This window comes from Aedes aegypti, chromosome 3 (genome assembly GCF_002204515.2).
Source record: "Aedes aegypti strain LVP_AGWG chromosome 3, AaegL5.0 Primary Assembly, whole genome shotgun sequence".
Lineage (NCBI taxonomy): Eukaryota > Metazoa > Arthropoda > Insecta > Diptera > Culicidae > Aedes > Aedes aegypti.
In genome coordinates, this window is record NC_035109.1 from 33,504,829 (window position 1) to 33,526,999 (window position 22,171).

Consider the following 22,171-nt stretch of genomic DNA (forward strand, 5'->3'; position numbering starts at 1 on the left):
GCTCCAAAGATCGTTTCAGACATTTTTCAAGGAAGTCCCAAGTTCCCCGGAAATTTATCAATTGATTCTTTCATTGATTTCCCTACGATCTGCTCCAAATAAAAAAAAGCCAAGGAAATCTTCAAAGAATTTTTCCAGTTACTCATCCTGGATTCCCGATCAGTGGATAACAACAAAATTATATCAAGATTTGTTACAAATATTTTTTTTTTCGTTAGAAGCACTTTGAGTTGATGGAGGAAATTATACCACAATTAAAACAAAATCAGTTATAATAACAAAAGCTATTTAAATTTAAAACTGAATATACCTTCATGCGATTACTAACCCTTTTGTAATCCACTGATCGGGTTGTCTTCAGGGAAATATCAAGAAAAAAATTCATATTTTTTGTGGAAAATTTTGAAAAATCCGCGAGGAATTTCTAAAAAAAAAACCTAGTGTAATTTCTGATGAAACTTGTGTGAGTTATAATGATGAATACCTACGAGGATCACTGAAAGCTCTCGAATTCTTGATGAATATATTTCTTGATAAATCGCTATGATAATAAAAACATATTTATCCATCAATGGTCGGAGCAATAGCTGTAATAATTGCTGTAGTATTAACTTGTGTAGAAGCTTGAATGAAATTTTAAAGAATCTATGGAGCTTTGGAAACTGTATTTGAAAAACAAAAATATCAGTGAAGTGTTTGAGCCGCAGTAATAATATTTTGGAGAAATGCTGGAGAAATTGCTAGAGGAATCTAATGAGGAATCCCAGATGCAATTCATCGAGCAATTCCTGGAAAAGATTTTATCCAATAATACCTTAAGTAAGTTTTGAGCAATTCCGGAGAGTAATTATGGATGAATTTTTGAGAGAATCCTTACAAAAAGGCCTGGATTAAATGAAAAAAGGCGTCGGAATTATTGTAGGGTTTCTTGTAAAAATGTCGATTTTTTTTCGAAAACTCTGTACTAAACCTTTGGGAAAAACTTCTGTAGAGCCTGCGGGAATAATCCTAGAAGTAGCGATTGAAGAAATCTGTGAAAGAATCAGTAATCTGGAGGAAATAATGAGATTTTTTCTTCAGAGTAATCTCTGTGCAAATTACTGGAGGTAGTAGCGTAGGAATGCTCTAAAATTTTTAGTACCAAATTAAGAAGAAATTTCTCTAAGCTTTTATTGAAAAAATGCGGGTGGCATTCCTGGTGGAGTTCTTGAAAGTATTCCAGAAGGAATCTCTGGATAAATAGTTACGTACTAGTATCTGAAGGTTTGTCTGGAGCCTCTAGAATGTTGCACCAGAATTCATTGCAAGCAGATTAACCATCTATTTCCGACGACTTCAATCGACAGTTTCTTTATGAAAAAGCGTTTTTATAAAAAGTAATTCAAAAAACAATATTTCAAAGGGTCATTTTTTTTTTGCAAAATCAGTTCAAAATTTGTTGGATGTTTCACAATAGTAAACTGATTGCTTACCAATAGTTTTACTATTCAAAACATTAGTTGACTTTTAGATTAATCTGATAAGTATAGAATCATAATCTACAGTTAACTCTCCCTTACTCGATATTTTGTATCTCGATATCGAGTTGGAGAACAATAGTAAGTCTGGAGCTACCATGGGAATGAGAGGCTTAAGGCAAAAAGTGACTTTAGATACCATATTGTTTATGTCTTTAGAGACCTTAACACTTTTTAGAAATATGCATTTAAATAGTATCCAAGCCTTTAAAAAAGATCTGGTTACCTGAAAATATACCATTTTTCGTACCTGTTGTAAGCTTTAATCTTTTCCTACAAATATTATTTATTTCATACTAGTGGTCCCGGCAAACTTCGTCTTGTCATCAAGTAGGCTGTTGAAAAAGGTCATGGAATCTCTCACACAAAATAACACATTAATACTGCCCCGTTTTACCAAATTTTCCGAAAACTTCCCTAAAATTTTTCCTCACACGAACACGTTGGAACCCTTCAAGAAGACAACAGTGAAAGAATTGTGCAAATCGGGTGTCCCGTTCTGAAGTTATTTCGTGACATACAAACACCACTCCATTTTTATTTATATAGATGCTAATGAAAGATACCCAACTAGAACTGGAAATCGTACTTTCCCATTTTAGTCCTACTTCCTTATTTAAACAAGTTTTATTCGGAATATCAAAAATAACTTAAAATGAATTGACTGAATAGTCGAGTTATAACAGCGGCGCAGCCGAAATTTTTTTTGATTGAAGAAATTTTGTGTTACAAAAAGGACACATTCTGCCATAATAATTACTGGTTCGAAGTATTTTCCCTGCGTATAGCCGAAATCCTATAATAATTCCAGGTTTTTTCCAGGTTGAATAACATTCCCTGAGAATTCCAGGTTTTCCAGGATTTTTCAAGTAGTAGACACCCTGCTAACTTAAAACTTAGCCTAAATTAAGAAGGCCGATTCAAAATTTTCTCCCGAAAATTAGCTCAAAATAGTTGAAAAGAGTGACTTTTTGACGAAAAAAGTGACTTTAGTTGAAATGGCTTCAAAAAAGAGACTTTAAAGTGACTGGCCTCAAAAAAGTGACCAAGTCACTAAAAAGTGACTCGCTACCAGCCTTGTGAATAGCCCAGTGAATCAAATTATCATCAAAACAGACGAAAAACAAACAACAAAGCAAGCTCGCTCACAACCGTTTGTTGCAACCGTTGCGGATAAGGACACAATTAAAAGCAAGATTGTCATGACAATCACAGAGTGTAATATTGTTGCAACCTTTTCACCTCGCGATTAATCAGTTATTTTAAACACGAAACCAAATTTATTTTACGGATGCTGTTCGATAATATGTCAAATTCTAGAAAATTGCAATTCGAAGCCCAGAAAATCGCTGCGCACGTGGTGATCGATCTTTGTCATATTCTGTTCAAGTGATGATAAACTCATGTTGCGGAATAATATTGTTGCAACAAGAATAGGAGGTGACAATGTCTTTGTTGCTGCGTGTTGGGTGACGATTGATTCACTGGCATAGCCATAATTTACCATATACAATTCAAATTGATTTTTTTTTCTTTCTAGACTTTTTCATACACTAAAAAGCTATGATAAAAGGCATATCATAGACTGACTGAACATGTTAATAAATGCTACTCCGGTAAGAATCGCACTTTGACCCAAATAAATAAGGAATGGGACTTTCCACTTACTCTTCAAGTGCACATTTTGGCAGCTCTCATATTATTGGTAAATACCACGTCGTCCAAGTCCTAATAATCGATTGGGGAAGAAATGTTGGGGAAGTGTAATTGTTTCTAGAGACCGAGAATACCTCTGCATATCTACAATCACCACGGGAAAGGTGTTTGTTAGTGAGGGAAGAAAAAGATTTGGAAGTCACCTTTGGTCTGTGATGCGATCCACGGATAAGGAGGAAAAATATAACTCTTACTTAAAACTAGTTTTGCATTTTTACCTCGCGGTCAAAAAAAAGGACATCGACATACAAAATGTCAAACTATTCAAAGGTTATTTTTAGTAATGGCAAAAAAAGATTGTAATAATATAATTTAAATATATGAAACAGGAATAAGGATTCATGTTGAAACTTTATAGTGACGAACGTTTATAGTATGAAACGAGCTCACTATGAATAAGAATATCTTTTTGCAGTCGCACAACGAGAACCTGGGGCTTTCCGAAGCATTGCCGAGTAAAACGCAAAAAACTTCTTCACATGTGCTACGAAAAACACGAATCGGCTTGTTTGGGCTTTCCGAAGCATTGCCCTAAAAATCTATGATAAAAAGCGAAGTTATAAAGGATGACACCCGCCTTTTGAGGAGCATTTTCCCGAATTCCAGGCTGGTTTTAGTAAGGGCCGGTCGACAACGGAGCAGATGTTTACGTTGCGGATGATCCTAGATAAATTCCAAGAGTATTGCTTGCAGTATTGGGCTGCAAAATGGTGAGTCGACAACCAGGAAGGAGCGACCAACACAGCTCTGGTCCTCACAAGTTCCTACCTCGCGCTTCCACGGGTCAAATGATGACAAAGACCGCCAGCTAAGGGTTGCGTACTTAGCTGGTAGTGCAGCCTGGGCACTGTTGTCCTTCTGACATCAGCTAGAGTGAGGAGGTGCGTTTTGAGCGTCTGTACACCAGGAGGTGCGGCTCAAACAGCGTCTGTTCTGGCATCCAGCGGCTGAGTATGAAACGCTGTATCACGTCAGCTACACCTAAGATGGCAGTCCCATCAACGTGATGTAGGTAGCGCGACCCCGGTAAGGTAGCATACCGAATTCATTATCCACCACGAAAAATGGAGAAAGAAGAAGAAACGAACGTTATTTTCGGCAACCGACCTGGCAACGAAATAAGGACTATGATTGAAAACTCGATACCTGGAACGTCAGGACCTTAAATGAACCTGGACGAGTGAGCCTTTTGGCTCGTGAATAGCGAAAAGTTGTCGTGTGCGTGGCTGCAATTCAGGAAGTGCGTTGATCTGGAGAACGTGAATTCAGAGCGGTAGACCCCATCGCTAACACCGCTTTCAAATACAACATCTACCACAGTGGTGGCGATAAAGCTGAACACGGAGTCGGTTTCATAGTGATCGGGAAGCAGATGAAGCGCGTTATTCGGTGGAAGCCGATCAACGAGCGGCTCTGCGTATTGAGGATTCGGGGCAAGTTCTTCAACTACAGCCTGATCAACGTATATGCACCGACTAACGACAAACCCGATGACGTGAAGGACGCGTTTTACGAATGTCTCGACAAGACCTATGGAGAATGCCCAAAACACGGCGTGAAAATTGTCATCGGCGACGCTAATGCGCAGGTCGGAAAAGAGGACTTCTTCCGCTCTATTATTGATAAAGAGAGCCTTCACTCTGTTACCAACGACAACGGCCTACGTTTAGTGAACTTTGCTGCCACCAGGGGGATGGCCATCAGTAGCACTTACTTTGCACGCAAGGATATCCGCAAGCACACCTGGCAACACCCAAATGGCGAACTTTGCAACCAAATCGACCATGTTCTGGTAGACGGCCGACATTTTTCCGATGTCATCGATGTTAGAACTTTCAGGGGTCCTAATATCGACGCAGACCACTATCTCGTTGTAAGCAAAATTCGAGCGTGATTATCAACCGTTTCGAGTTATAGAAATCGACAATCGTTGCGTTTCAATATCCAACGCCTGTCAGCAGATGGCGTAGCAGCGGACTACCATCAAAAGCTCGACGAGCGGATTAGCGAAATCGACGAAAGCATCAACCTCAGCGATCTGTGGGAGTCAGTCCACGGAGCGGTGAGCACAGTAGCGCGAGAAGTGGTAGGTACTGCTCAACGGAGACCAAAGAACGGTTGGTTCGACGAGGAGTGCCAGAGAATGACGAACGAGAAGAACTTGGCTATAAGCCGGATGCTGGTGTCTGGTACCCGTCAGAGCAGAGAGCGGTACAAGGAAGCAAGGGCAGCCGAAAAACGGATCCATCGCAGAAAGAAAAAGGAGCATGAAGAGGCAGTAATTGCTCGGGCGCAAGCAGCTATGGAACAGAACAACATGCGACGGTTCTACGAGTCCGTCAATGGTGTGCGGAGAAAAACAACGCCGTCTCCCGCCATGTGCAACGACCGCGAAGGAAACTTGCTGACGGATAAAACAATGGTGGCCGCCAGGTGGAAAGAGTACTTCGAGTCATTGTTAAACGGAGATTGTTAAAGTGGATCTGGTAGCAGATTTCAAATCGATGACGATGGATAGGCTGTGGAACCTCCAACGCTAGATGAGGTAAAAAAAGCTATCAATGAGCTGAAGAACAACAAGGCTGCTGGGAAGGACGAGCTCCCGGCCGAACTTCTCAAACACGGAAGTGAGCAGCTGCACGAACTCCTCCACCGTATCATATTGAGGATATGGGAGGAAGATCAAATGCCTACTAGTTGGTTGGAAGGTCTCATTTCCCCTCTGTACAAGAAAGGACATCGACTGGAGTGCGCCAATTACCGAGGGATAACACTCCTTAATTCGGCGTACAAAATCATGTCTGGAATTCTGTTCAACAGATTGAGACCGTATGAGGAGTCCTTTGTCGGCGAATACCAAGCTGGTTTTCGGAAGGGCCGATCAACAACGGATCAAATGTTTACCCTGCGTCAACTCCTAGATAAATTCCGGGAGTACAACTTGCAGACTCATCATCTGTTTGTAGATTTCAAAGCAGCGTACGATTCAGTGAAGAGAAACGAGTTGTGGCAAATTATGTCCGAACATGGCTTTCCGGCGAAGCTGATTAGACTGATTCGTGCAACGCTTGATGGATCGAAATCAAGTGTGCGGGTGGTGGACGAGATTTCGTCATCGTTCGTAACGATCCATCTAAGGGATTGAAACAGGGTGACGCTCTGTCTAACTTGCTGTTTAACATAGCGCTCGAAGGTGCTATCAAGAGAGCCGGTGTGCAGAGAAGCAGTACCATTATCACACGTTCTCATATGCTCCTTGACTTTGCGGACTATATCGACATCATCGGGATTGACAGTGAATGAACAGTGGACAGTGGAAGAGGCGTTCGTGCCTTTCAAGAGGGAGACAGCGAGGATTGGGCTCACGATCAACACCACAAAAACGAAGTACATGATAGCTGGTGGTCAACGTGGGTCCGGACGTGTTAGTGGTAACGAAATGGTGCTAGGTGGTGAAAAGTTTGAAGTGGTGGAAGAATTTGTGTATCTTGGAACACTGGTGACATGCGATAATGATGTTACCCGTGAGGTGAAAAGACGTATTGCAGCTGCGAGTCGGGCTTTCTACGGGCTCCGTAACCAGCTGAAGTCCCGTAGCCTGCAAACGAAAACAAAACTCGCGTTATACAAGACACTGATTCTTCCGGTTGTCCTATATGGCCATGAATCATGGACATTGAAGGAAGTCGTCCGGAGAGCTTTCGGGGTGTTTGAACGTAAAGTGCTACGAACAATACTCGGCGGTAAACTAGAAAATGGCATCTGGCGGCGTCGCATGAATCACGAGTTGTACCAAGTGTATAAAGAGGTGGATATTGTCAAGCGCATAAAACACGGCAGGCTGCGTTGGGCTGGTCACGTTGCCCGTATGCCGGAAGAACGACAAGCAAAGAACCAGGACGAGGCCGCCGACTTCGTGGCAGGCCACGCACACAATGGCTCTTTGCGGTTGAGGAGGACTTAAGGGCACTTAACGTTCAGGGCGACTGGAAGCGACTGGCCCAGGACCGAGCCCAGTGGAGAAGACTCATCCATTCGGCGCAGATTCATCTTAGCGAATTGTAGCCCATCCAGTATCAAGTATAAGTATTGCTTGCAGACCCACCATCTGTTTGTTGATTTCCAGGCAGCGTACGATTCAGTTAAAAGAAATTAGCTATGACATATAATGTCTGAACATGGTTTTCTAGCGAAACTAATTAGGCTGATACACGCAACGCTTGATGGTTCCAATTAAGTATTCGGAATACAGACGAGGTGTCAATATCGTGTCACTTAAGAGTCTCCCTCGAGGATAGGCCTGACCATGAGTTTGACCAAAACGAAGTACCTACATGGTTGTAGGTCGAGATGGAGTTTTGTCTAATGGTGTTGATGCAGAGGTAGGGTAAGTGTTCCCTTAGTTGTGGATGTTCCTGTAGTTGCGGTAGTGCCGTTTTCACTGATTTTATTGCATTAGCCACAGAACCGACACTGCCAATCGACGTATTGTTTTGTTGATGCACGGAATAGTTGAAAAGAGCGTTTAAATTGCTTTAAAACTGATGCAATAGGGCGTCTGTACCAGTGATAGTGGCAATAGTAACGGGTTGAGGAATAAAAAACCGCCAAAAAATAACGGAAACTCGTTTTTTATATCTGAATACGTCATTCGAAAGCTTTTTTATTATATTTCACGTAAAAAATAATCTTAGAATGATAAAATCATTAAATTGTAATTGTAATTGCTCGATCCACACCCTGGCAGACATCCGTCCGCCTATCTAGACACGGGCTAGGTGAGGACCTACCAAGCCTCCCCCGTTAACATGTCCTATACCGTTTAGCACACCGGGATCTTCCACAAGCAGGCGCCGGTATTTAAAGCGGTCCCACAAGTTTCAGATACATTAAATAGATATAGTCCCTCTGGCACTAAACCGAATAGCGCCCTCCACATCATCACCAGCACTGCCCATCCCGCGCGCCAACAAAATGCCGGAAGTAGCGTGCCGTGTAGCACATCAGATGTTTTACACAGCACACCACCTCCGACACCATGCTCAACGTACAGCAAAGACAGCGCTGATAAAAAGCGGAACGCGTCATTCGATTCAGTACCAGAGGGACTATAAATGTAACGAAGAGGAAATGAAAAAGATAGTAGAGATGGTTTGGCTGTTGGATTGCTGAAACGAGAAGAAATAAATAAAGTTATTACGTTAAAACGTGGTTTTTATAGTTAAATAAATGTATCGATAGTTTCTCATCTGTTTCTTTTCCGTATCGTAGTTGCGTCGATTATATCCAACTCGAGTTTTATCGTCTCCGCTCGGGCAATGAGGACAGCCATGAAATGAAAATATAAAAATATGAGCATTAGTGTTTATCTAATATTTAATGTGGTTCTCATTTGCTTTCCAATACCTAAGTAACATGTGAACTCTGCCTCTATCAGAAAATTCTAATAAATTATAATTTATCCTCCTACACTTCCCTAACACAAAGTATCTCTATTAAATAAAACATTTACAAGTGCAAAAGCGCAAATAATAACCAAACAAATACCCCAAAATTCTTTCTCATTGTACGACAAACATTTCAAAACAATTACGAAATGCTAAAATTCAACAATAACTACCCTCAACAAAACTTTCATTCAATCACCCTTAAAATACCTACACAGTCATCAGTAGACCCTGCACTATAATAACCTCCTAATATAACGCAGAGCTAAAAATGCTCTCTTGCGTTACACAGTCTAAACAAGAAGCCATTTTCAAATACTTCCCATAATTTGTGCGCGGCAAAACAGATTCCACTTTCTACATAATGTAACCCAGCATGAACAGCTGCCCAACTCTCCAGATGTGCGCCCTCCAAGTTCCAAACTTCTTTCCTCAAAGTCTGTCTATCAATTCCGAACTCTATTGCATTCTACCATACCAATCAGACCCTATTCCTGACTAGACACAAAGTCATAACCCCAATGTGATGGATTTACCCAGTAAATCCACAACCTTGTCATAACCCCTTTTACGTTAAGCAATCCTCGAGAGTCACCCATATTGATGCTTGGCAAAAAAAAAAAAAAAATATATATATATATATAGGGTCGATGTACCAATAGCCGCATAGCTAAGAACAAATATTCGTATAAAATCGAAAAATAACGCTAGCGTCATTATTTTTACATCATCTGAAAGCTTTTTATCTTGGTTTTGTGGGAAAAATATGAAAACTGCGAAAATTCATATGTTTGCATTTATTATCGCTTGTGCCACTATAGGAATACATGTGCCTATAGTAGCACTATTTCTAATTTCTGTTTCTATAGTAGCACTACCATCACGGCGTTGGCAAAATACTACCGTGTACGCACCAAACTTTGCGCAGTTAAGAAATTATCATCGTATTTTTGCTTCAAATAAGGCTAAAATATGTATATTTTTATTCAAACTTCTGCCAACGATAGGCTTTTAACCCTTCAGTAGAACGCGTGATTTAAAAAAAATAAAAATGATTCACAAAAAATTAAAAAAATGCAAAAGGTGATGCAATACCTTGTGCCTAACATTGCGCACAAAATCTGAATTGTTCCTAACTTTGCGCATGATGTGCCTAACTTTGCGCATGCCTTAAATTGCTCGTTTACTCTAAATAATTTTACTTTTTTACTGGTTTCGTATTAAATAAAAAGGTTACATGAGTTAATATGAGTTTTATCAAGAGTTTTTTCCGTGAATTTCAATGAATTCAATCACCTCAAACATAGAGTGCCCACGAATAGTGATTAACTCTGTTCTTGTTTTTTATAATATATATATTCACAAGATTACAATCTGAGCAATATAGTTTACAGCCGCAGCTTATGCCTGTTTGTTATCGTACGTTGCTTTATATAACTTATTCTCTTGTTTTTTTTTTAATTCTTAAACTGAGAGATGTATCGTTGATCTCTCGCGATTAATATTTTTTTTTATCTATTTGCCGCCAGTATGTATATTCCATAATTGAACGCTTTTTTCGGACAACTGGAGCTTGAATCATTGTCCTTCAACTGGGAAGCCAACCCTTGCGCTATCAATTATCCAAGTTTACAGTAATATTCTCCTATGTTAATATAGTGGATTTTCCGAGATTTTTCTATGCACACCTTGCCTGCAGCTTCATACAAAAGGTACTTTCAAGAATATTACATGTAGCCGCTGCCTTATGGATTGAGTGACCATTCCTGGTAAGATCGCCAGATTTTGTCATTTGCAAGGACGTACATGTATTTACGTGCCATTCCGAATTGCTAGAAGTGCGCAAAAATTAAGACCCTCGTGTAAAAAATGGGTCCTAACATTGCGCATCGCTTTTTTTTCAAATAAAAATTCAACATATTATATGGAAAATAAATGGAATTACTAGAATATTACCTTTCTTGCAAATACACTGCAAATATACTTTTCACAACACAATTTTTTTCATAAAAAATGTTGATTTTTTGCAGAGCCACTCCTCAGCGCTTGTTCTAAGACGGTGTAAAAGTTGACGTTTATGCGTATGACGATAAGGTTTTCTGTTTATTTACTAACATTAACGAGGGTTTCTTAGTAAACAAATATATGTCAAATACTTATTTCACATAAACGAACATGTTGCTGAAACTGAATTGTTAAAAAAATCAATGATTAATTATCATTTTCTCGTGCTTCTTAAAAATGCGCAAAGTTTGGAGCTGCGCAAAGTTAGGTGCGTACACGGTAATCAAAACCAAATTTTTACAAAGCTTTTATATTTTTCCTTGAAAGTGTGGATCAAAAGCTTTCGTTTGATGTAAAAAAGTACTTAATTCATTAATTATTTCGTATAATAAAAAATAGTTTCTCTCAGTAGTGCTACTATAGGAACAATAGGTTAACTATAGGCGCAAGGGAGCTTAAATTTAAAGCAACACTAATTATTTCGATCATTTTTTGAACAAAATCAAGCTGTGTATCAATGGTACTTAGATAAATAGCTCCTGACCTTCATGTCAAAAAATATTTTGAAAAGATTCATAGCAAAACGGCTGTAAAAAGCCACTAGTGCGACTATAGGGGACTGTCCACTAAGGGAACACTGACCCTATATATATATATATAGTTGTCAGTATTCAATCCACAAATTCCAAATTACACCACATTACGTTGGTCCGTTTGGCGTCGCCGGTGGATACCTGTTCTGGTATTCGTTTCTTTCAAATTTTACTTCTGTCCTCCCACTTTATCAATACGAATGTTGACGAATCACGATAATCTGAAGATCGTGACCAGAACGGAGGTAAGGATTTATCACTAGGGACCAACCACCACCTAGAATGATAAAATCATTAAATCTATCAAAAAAGCATTTCCTCCATTACTGGAACACGTTCCAGTAATAGTGGTATTTGCTAACTTTTGTTCCTATAATAGTGGTTTACATTGATTTCCCATTGAGACTCACTATTATAGGAACGCCCCACTATAACTGGTGCAAAGGAGCAAAAAAGTTAAGGATTTTAATTGTTTTCTACTATTTCCTTACTATTTCACAAGATTTTTTTTCACACATTCATATCATTTTGACAATGTCCATGTTAGAAAAATACACATAAAAATAAAAATTGGCTATAACACGCTTGAAAAGGCACTACCACTATTATTGGTACACACACTATGACTGGATCAGACACCCTATCACTAAAATGGCTAAAACTGTTCTTGCTTGTACTAACAGTTGTGGTATAGTGTTCCTATAGTGGAAGGACCCATACGAAAACAACGGATACCGCAACTATAGGAACACAAATTAAAAAATACCGCAACTAAAAGAACACTGTACCAATAGTGGAGGTATTATTTTTCACTGACATGCCGTAGATTACAGTGATGAAATCATTTTTCTCATTAAGTCAATGGTCGTTACTTCCCGTTACAGCATTAATATGTGCATTAATTCGTCCCCTTAATGCTACAACTAGATAACTCGAAAATCAAAATTTTGGGATGTGCCACTTTGAAAATATGACCGTTTTACAAGGTGACGGTTAATCGCAGAGGATATGGTTGAAAAATAAACTTTAACTTGTGTATTTTGAATCACACGCTTATGAGTTGTAGGTATTTTACAGATCTAATTAGTAAAAATGTTTTGGCATATTGAAGTCAAAAATTTCAAATTTCGAGTTATCTAGTTGTAGCATCAAGGGGACGAATTGCGCTTCTTGAATTTAGCCGGATAAATGAAGTTCAATCGTGCTTAGTACCTCCACTATTGGTACATCTACCCTAGTGTTCGATGGGAATGTATTTGAAGTTGTCAAATACTTCGTTTACCTTAGAACACATATAGCATGTGACAATGACGTGTTCCGCAAAGGGAAAAGACAAATTTCAACTACAAACAGGGCCTTTTACAGATTACGTGACCTGCTGAGGTCCCACAACTTGCAAAAGGAAACAATATTCGCCCTGCATGAAACATTAATTCTTCCGGTGGCTCACTACAGGCACGAAGCAGAGACGTTGAAAGGGGTACACCGGAAAGCCTTCAGTGTTTTCGTGAAGTCGGAATTTTTCAGATGAACAGCTTTCGGGAAAGTCCTTTTAAGAAATTTCAATCAAAATCATCTAATCTAAAGACTATCGGGCACGATTGCTAATAATTTTGTTTCAATCGTAATGCATTTTGTCAGCTATGAAATAAACGAGATTCCAACTATGAAACTTACCCCCATGTCGTCCTCGGATGAGAACCGTTCCTTCAGTCGCGTCCGACTGCTAACATTGCCACTTTCGCCTCTGTCGGATCTCGCCGGCGGAGGTCTACTCCTGCTGCTGCCGCTGCCGCCGCCAGACCCGACGTTGTTGGCCATTTGAGATCTACCAGTTTTAGCCTTGGACGAAGCGGCCAACGGGACGTTGTCCGAATCATCGTCCGTACTGTCGACGGAGGCTTCTTCCTCTTCGGAGTCGGCTTCCTCTTCCGGATCGTTGACAAACTCCTCGTCGGAGTCCTCCGGCTGTTCGTCGTCGTCGGACGTTGTCGAGGGCTTTTTCCGCTTTTCCGGCGAGTTGGTTTTGCTACGCAACCGGGAACTGATTTGAGTGCAGGCGCGAGGTCTCAGCGGGGCGTCATCATCGCTGTAGTCTTCATCGTCGTCACTGTGATCGCCGTCGTCCGGCGTGTGATCGAGTTCGTCTGCATTTCTTTGGTGACGGGACAGCTGCTGCCGGTTCCGTGTCCGACGGGACGAAGGTTCCCCATAGTTGTGGTCAACGGTGTGAGGGGGAGGCGTGACCGACGGTTCACTCCGGGAGATATTTCGAAGGCGCCGGTTCTGGTTGGGTCTACTTTCGACCGGTTTTCGAGGATTTTTGGATGGTCCGTTAGAGGTGCGGATCATTCGGGCTCGCCCTGGAACGGACGAGGAGCTTGTACTGGGTTGTTCAGGAGATTGCAGCTGGGCGTGGTGATGATCGTTGTCGCTTTCGCTGGCGATCCAGTTTCGAGTGCGATTGCTGCTGCTGTTGCTAGCTGGCGCCGGAGCGGATCGTTGTGATGAGCCTCGTTTGCTTATGTTGCTCGTTTCTTCGTGGCTGTGTTCTTGATCCGATATCCGGTTGCGAGGCCGCATTCTTCGACTAGACTGCTGCGAATTCGTTGGATGGTCGTCTTCGTCCGGGGGTTCAAGACTATCTTCGCTTCTGCCCCATTCCGCTTGAGCTCTTCGTGTGCTCCCCCGTGTAGATCGAGGCGACTCTTCTTCGTTGTCCGTATCGGACATGATTCGAGCATTCTTCGGACGGGACATGTGATAGCTGTGATCCGATTCGTATCTTTGAAGGCGTTTCAAAGGTTTTCGTCCACTGCTTGGACCTTCTCCTGCATCATCGCCTTCGCTGTCGCTTCCCGTATTGTTGCGGGCACTTCTCAACGTCCGACTACTTCCCGCACTTGTACTCCCGCTGCTCTTTGGTTTATCGTGTTCTTTCTCCCGGGATTGCTCCGCTCGTTGCTCTTCGTGGGCTGCACGGTAGTTTGTCCTCGAGGGACCAGGTACTGCCAGCGTAGCCACAGTGCCATTTCTCGGCCTTTGCGATTGGGCTTGTCGAGCCGCCAGGAAGTGTTCTCTGCTAGATCCACTATTAGAGGGAGGTTTCTTCCGGGGCGTTGACGAACTTACTGCACTCTTTGGAGGGTTCTTCTTGGCTTTCTTCGGTTTAGCCTTCTTCTTTCGCTTCTTCTTATAAGGATCATACATTTCACCTGAATCGTAATCTCGTTTGTGGGACACCGGAACTCCCGTGCTGTCGTCGCTACTATCGCACGAATCGCTAGAACTCTCGCTCTCACTACTGCTGACCGTTGCTTCCTCATCATCCGCTTCCTGAGATCGCCGCGTAACGCGACTTGAGCTGGCAGCTGGTGCCGCCGTTGCTGTTCGACTGCGACTCGGTCCTGGTTGTGGTTCCGAACTGATCGCATTGCTACTGGACGATACCCCGTTTGTCGGAGGCACTCGCCGGGAACTGACCGCACCGTTACGAGTGGGGCGCTTTGGTGGTCCCGGCTCATCATCATCATCGTCGTCATCGTCATCATCCGAATGGTGTGACCTGGCCGAGCTGGTATTCTGACTTTGAGTTGACCGTCGACTGGATGTTCCTGTACCTCCGCCACTACGGCTGCTGCGGTCATCTCGACGGCTCTTTGGTGCTCCACTGGCTCCACTAGGACCGCTTCCGCTGGCACCACTAGCTCCTCTTTTGGCGGCATTTGCTTTGCCACGCCTTCGAGCCGATTTCCAGTTGTAGATGATGGGTTTGATGTGGGCTTCGAATAACGTACTGAGCCGTAGAGTCATTGAGTAGATCTGAAGAGAGACGAGAATCAATCGCAATTAAAAAAATGTGAAATATTTGTGTTAATATTCAAATTTAATAAAAATCGGCTAGAGAACATATGGTCGAAGCTTAACAATGTTCATAGATTGCAATCTCAAAGAAACCAGACAGATGACTGGTCACTTGATCAAATAGCCTGAATGTAGGCAGTAAGTTAAATTAGGGTTTCATGACGATATAGATTAAAGTGGGGCAAAAGTTCGAGTGAGGTAAGAGTTTCTTCTTAAGATTTCTAGCTCAATTCAAAGCAAATCTTATAAATGTCATAGTGGTTTGGATGCTATTAAAGTAAGAGACTTTCGATCCAAATATCATAAAAATCGATTCAAATTTGGAAAAGTTACGGCTATTTGTTGTTTTTCGACGTGAATATTGTAATATTTGGTCAAACTTTCGTTGCATGGAACCAATTGAAGATTAAATCTTTTTCAATATTTTATGTAAGGGCGTTTATAGGCCTATCATAAGGTTGCTTTGAGGTGTATTAGTTTTTGCATAAATGCTTGAAAACAATTTTTGGCCCATAGTGGGGCAAAAGTTCGAATCAGCGGGGCAAAAGTTCGACCCATGTATAAAATCACGGAAAATTTTGCAAATTGCCTAAAATCCACATATTATCTTCAAATTTAGTTAAATTTGTCTGATCGTGTGAAAACTGCCACCAAAATTTTACATTTCCACTCAGTTTTGTGAAAAACTGCTATTTTTGAGTATATTACAATTAACCCGGTTTTGGGCAATTTTTTGATGAAAATTTAGTGTGTATTTTTCGTCAAACTTAAGTTTACGGCTGGTGTAAAGTATGCCTGTCATAAAAGGATCGATATTTTGTGTTTTAGCCAGCGAACTTTTGCCCCACACTAGATTCAAATTCTTGCCCCACCGGTGGGGCAAACGTTCGAATAAGACAATCAATTTTGAAACTGTTATAACTTGAAATGGGTAAATATTTTGACACAAGTTTGTTCAGCAAAATCATAGCTAATATGTTGAAGGTTCACTGTATGGTATTTGTTTTGTTTTAACTGCTATTGTTTTCCTGGAAATTTTGATTATACCACTAAGGTCGAACTTTTGCTCCACCTTACTCTATGTTTGTGTTTATTCGATATCATGCATTCCTATCCCAGACATCATTGCCGATGTTGAGTGTTTTTTTAAGGCACTCTGTGCTTGTATGGCCAGTGGCCACTACTGTGCCGGAATCAGTTGATCTGTAGCTTCTTTACCGATACAGATCTATTTGCAACTTACACAGCGTAACAAAAATGACATGTTTGCGTGTCTCAAGAACCAAATTATGTGTCTCTAGTAGATTTGGGGCTGCTGAATCTGATGCCGTTCTCAGAAATGTTCCAGCACGTCACATTTTTTAGCTACAGGTCGCCAAAATTGTATAAAACACTGCTTTTATTAATGTTTACATGAAATTTAAAGTACAATTTATCATACTTTTTTGTAATCAAATCCACCAAACATGCAAAATAGAACATGAACTTTCATTTCAGACATAATTTGATTGAAATTGCGCGATTAAATTTCGATTAAACCTATTTTTTCAACATGCTTGCAGTCTTCATACAAAATTCTTCGTTTCTTCTATATGGCAAAATACAACAATTCTCTAAACCATCAAAAAATAACTTTTCCGTATCGAAAATAATACAAACTTTGATGATAAGTATTGTTATACACATAAAGTTTGAATTCAGTGGCAAATTAAGCCAATATATTACCTTACAAGCTGGGAAACTTGCATGCAAGTTGGCTGAAATAGTCATTTTTTGCATTTTCAACAGTCAATATCTCAAAAACTGGACGTGCTATGATATTTCTGAAAACGGCAATGGATTCAGCAACCCTTAATTAAGTGAATAGCGGTATTTTGGTGCTGGAGACAAAAACGTGTTCCGCAGTGTTATCTACACTACCCGTCATAAATACGGACTCACTAAAATAAGTATTGCAACACTCAGCTGAATATTGAATCACCCTGAAAAGTTTAGCATCACCTCAAAACAGGTAGTTTCACATTGCTATATCTCGAGATCCATACGACTTGCAAAGAAGCGATCTTCAGCAAAGTTGTTCAGGGGATCAAGGACATCCGGGAAGCGATCAGTTTAGTTCGCGATTTTGCCACTAGGTGGCGCTAGTGAGCATTTCAAACTAGTTCTAGCTTGTGATCCATAAGAGATAGAAAGTTCGGGTCTTCGGCAAAGTTGCTCAGGGGTTCAAGGACATCCGGAAAGCGAACAGTTTAGTTCGCGATTTTGACGCTAGGTGGCGCTAGTGAGCATGCAAAATTGAGCATTTCAAACTTGTTTTAGCTTGTGATCCATAAGAGATAGAAAGTTCAGGTCTTCAGTAAGTAAAGAACAGAAATAAAGTAAAGGACATCCAAATATCAAATTTTTTGATTCCTAATTTTGCCACTAGGTTACAGGATTTCTGAACAGCATTCTGGAAATTCTATCTTATCAAATTCATAATGTTTAGGTACAGTCATCCCTCCAGAGTAAACTGTTTCCTGGATGCCCTTGACTTTCCGAACAACTTTGCCGAAGACTCAAACTTTCTATCTCATCTGGCTCGAAAGATAGTATTTGTTTCATATATTTAATTAAATATGCGTACTAGTGTAACCTAGTGGCAAAATTAGGAACCAAAAAATTTGATATTTGGATGTCCTTTACTTTATTTCTGTTCTTTACTTACTGAAGACTCGAACTTTCTATCTCTTGTGGATCGCAAGCTAGAACTATCTAGCACAAACAAGCTAGAATGCTCAGTTTAACATGCTCACTAGCGCCGCTTAGCGGCAAAATCTCGAACCAAACTATCTGTCTTCTGGATGTCCTTGATTTTCTGAACAACTTTGCCGAAGACTCGAACTTTCTATCTCATGTGGATCAAAAGTTAGAACTAGTTTGAAATGCTCAATTTTGCATGCTCACTAGCGCCACCTAGCGGCGAAATCTACAACCTAACTGTTTGTGTTCCGGATGTACTTGGCCTTCTTAACAACTTCGCCGAAGATCCGAACTTTCTATCTCCTATGGATCACAAGCTAGAACTAGTTCAAAATGCTCAATTTTACATGCTCACTAGCGCCACCTAGCGGCAAAATCGCGAACTAAACTGATCGCTTTCCGGATCCCCTGAACAACTTTGCTGAAGATCGTTTCTTTGCAAGTCGTAAGGATCTCGAGATATAGCAATGAGCATTAACCTGTTTTGAGGTGATGCTAAACTTTTTGGGGGTGATTCATTATTCAGCTGAGTGTTGCAATACTTATTTCAGTGAGTCCGTATTTATGACGGGTAGTGTATATTTACATCTATTTTCACTCTCTCCTACTCTTTTACTCTCACACCGAGCAGGTAGGAGAGAGCTCTGCTGTTAGTGAGGCTAGCTGCCTGTGGAGAGGGTCAGTTTGTCTCAGTCACCATCTGATACTGACGGAGGATGGATGTGCTCCCCAAAGCACGGTCCTCCGTGAGGCTTCTGGTGGCTGGACGGGTTTTTTGTGGAGGGGCTGGGAATCAAACCCATGACCTTCCGCTTGTGAAGCGAAAACGTAACCTCAAGGCTACAGAACCCCGTATGTTGAATAGTTAAAAGCGCTTTGTTCTGTAAGAATTGGTATTCTGAATCAAATACGGGAACATAAATTATGTAGATGTCTACCAAGAGCATTAAGCTTAATGATTCTTGCAAAGAAGCTTCCTTGAAATTGTCCAGAGATTCCTCCAATAACTTCTACAGGAATTTATCCTGGCAGGCATTGTAGAATTCGTTCTCAATTGATTTCGAAGCCTCACAATAGAGAGCGATGATAAAACCCATTTCTCGCTTATTTAACATTAGGGGTAAGTGTATTACTTTACTGGCATGATAATCAATCACCAAAATACTATAGCAATGGTGTCTCCAAGGTTTGAAGATTGTTTAGATGTGTTTTATCATACAATGTTAGCCCCCGGATACAATTAGAGCTGCAGCCGTAGACTCATGATGTGTAGCGGGCCATGATTGTTACAGAGAGCGATAAGTGAGAAATACTTTCAATTTTCTCAGAAGTCAACCCCTGTATCCTGATAGAGATTTCTCCATGAACACCTGCCAGCATTCCTTTAGAATGTTTTAATGAATTCGAAGAAACAATCCTCTATGGGTTGCTTTTTCAGAAATATCTAAGTATCAGGGCAAGGTATTCATTATGAAATCCACCAAGGATTTCCCGAGAATATCACTAGATATTCTTTCTTCATTGATTCTTCTATGCATATTTCCAAGAATTCTTCCAGAAATTGTTTCATGCATTCCACAAGAAACTTTTACAAAGTTTTCTTCATTTTTTTCAGGAATTTCTCCAGATATTCCGCTTAGGATACCTACAGGCATTTTTTGAATAATTCCCCAAGAGAAACATTTTAACAAGAGAGACATTTTTACTTATCTTTGGAAGAAAAAAAAACTACAGGAATTTGAGATTTCTTTTGGAATACTTTTAGGCACTCTTTTAAGGATCCCTCCAGAAATTTATCCACCTCCTCTTCAAGCGATATCTAGGAGATTCCTGGTTCTTCTAAGAACATTTACAAAGATTTATTCCGGAGTTCAGGAAACACTCTACGGAGGTTATTGTAGGAATTTCTTCAGTACTTCATGCAATAATTGTTGAAGTTCCGAATATTTCTCGAGTTCACTAGTTCATTTAAGATTTCGCATTAGTAAATCCTACAGGATTATTTTTTCCGAGAATCCGTCTAATTTTTCAAGCAATTTCTCTGGAAAATCCTACGGGATATATTCCAGGGATTCGAACCAAAGACCTGCTCAAGTTCTTTCAAAAAATATTACATGAGTTAATCAGGAATTTCTATAGAGGCTTCATCAGAGAATACATTTTCCTTTAAAAATACCCTCCAAATTTTAAGGGGTTTCTCCACACGGAGAAATATTTTTACCTAATTTTTGAGTTTACTTTACCCAAAATTAAGTATATCGATTATAGTTTCAACCCAAAATCTCTCGGTTTTCTTTTTTTCCCACACGAATGTTGTCAAAAATAGAGAGAGCTGCATCTACCCAAGGGGGGTACTTTGGCCCAATAAGCCAAATTTGGGTAATTGCAACTTTTCTTATGTTTGGGTCGAAAGAACTCAATTTTTCGTTAAATCAACCCAAAATTGAGTATACTTTTCTAATAGAATTAAAGCCAAACTACCTAGTGGAAACCTTGGAAATTTAGCCAAAATTGAGTTATTGGGCTCAACTACGGAATTGCGTTGAAACAACCCAAAATTGAGTTGAATTCCGTCTCCGTGCAGAAATAACTGAAAAATTTCATCCTCTGGAGTTATCCCTGTAAGAAATACTGGATAAATTCTTCGAGGACTTCCCTGGGAAATTTCTGAAGGAATTCTTGAAGAATCTTAGATAGAACCTTCTAAAGTAATCACAGGAAATATGCTTTTAAAGAAATTATTAATTGCAGGGCTGTTACAAAAATCATAAAATCGTATCCGCGAAAATCGCGACTTCAGAAATTCGATCCGCGCCTAGGAACTTTAATCCGCGCCTCAAAAAAATCTGTTTCATTGAAATATTTACTACTCATTATAAAAAATGCGTAAGCGTGCTTGATCAAAAACTAGTTTTTAATGGTACTAAGTGATTATTTTCGCCTTAAAGTATCTACAATTGAGCAAGACAAATAGGTATACGGATTTCTATCAACACTAAGGGTAGAGTTAAATTATGAAATATGTTTAATTTACTTAAGTTGCACCACTAGGCAGGATATAAGGTAAAAAGCAAAAAATCCAATAATTCGAGTTTTTCATGGAGAAAATCGTATTCAACAATATCACTCGAAATTAATTTGTCATCAACATTTCAATATATTTTTATAAAAAATCGTGCAATTTATGGTAGTGTCACTACAAGCAGAGAGGAAGCCTAGTTTGCAACTATACTCACAATTCGATGTCTTTGCATACAATAGGAGATGCAAAATGTAGTTATTAATGATAACTTAAAAAGAAAAACACACACAGTAATTTTACATTGTCAATTAAAAGCATACAAAACCTTAAATTTCGATTTTTTGTCTCATCTAACTTTACACTATATTTTAAGTGGTGAAAAGATTGCCATTAATAAGATTAGATCGCCAACTGTATTTTTTATTTTTCATGAAATACATTTTTTTATGAGATGAGTTTCGTTAAACAATAAGTTTGAAATGCATGCCATTTATTGTTTGAAAACTGTTTTTATTTTTATAAAACTTCAAGTCCTAATACTCAACCAATTTGAGGTAAAAATACAAGATTGTTGTGATAATTTAATATTTTTAAAATTTTCTGTTTTTATGAAAATTGTTAAATTTTTTTCAGCAATATTCATTAGTCATTGGCAGTACATTAGACTATACATTTAAAACTCTCGACGTTTGATACAAAATGTCCAACTCTACAGGGCTGATCTGAACCACCTATAAATCAATTTTGATGAAATGTTAACAAGACCTTATTTATATATTAAAACAAATGAAATTTTAACAAAAAAAACAATAAAATTTTATAAAAATTGGTTTGTAAACTACTGAGTTTAATTATGCGGAGCTTACTATTTTACACAAAAGTATTGAAAATGTATTGTATATACAGTTGTATTCAGAATAATAGTAGTGAAAGCCGATTTTCATACAAAATTCTCAACTTTGGCATGCTGTAACTTTGTTTTCCTATGAGCAAAACGCATGAAATTTTGACAGAGAACTCTAAATGTCTCTTCAATTTCGTTATCCCAAAATTCGTCATAGTACTGCACACTTAGAAAACCCTAATATTACGTACATGACGTAAATTTGATGGTATTAAAACTTAAAAATACGTCATTCTTGTAAAATTACGTCCGATGTGACTGAAAATTTTTCTGATTCAAATAATATTCAGTCCATTGTGACGGAAAATTACGTCATTTGTGACTTAGATTCACGTCATTTTACTTGCTTCAATATGTCGGGA

General features: G+C 39.6%; 1 protein-coding gene across 2 annotated transcripts in view; it reads right to left on the minus strand.

The window, feature by feature from the left end:
- Positions 1–22,171, minus strand: part of LOC5567375 (PH-interacting protein) — an 88,317-nt gene that overhangs the window by 4,195 nt on the left and 61,951 nt on the right. For both annotated transcript variants that reach the window (XR_002501591.1, XM_021851281.1), the window contains exon 9: positions 12,955–15,099. Coding sequence is in view for 1 of the 2 variants with exons in the window: in XM_021851281.1 (XP_021706973.1) it covers positions 12,955–15,099 (2,145 nt within the window). In the remaining variant the exon portion in view is untranslated. The remainder of the gene's footprint in view (positions 1–12,954; positions 15,100–22,171) is intronic.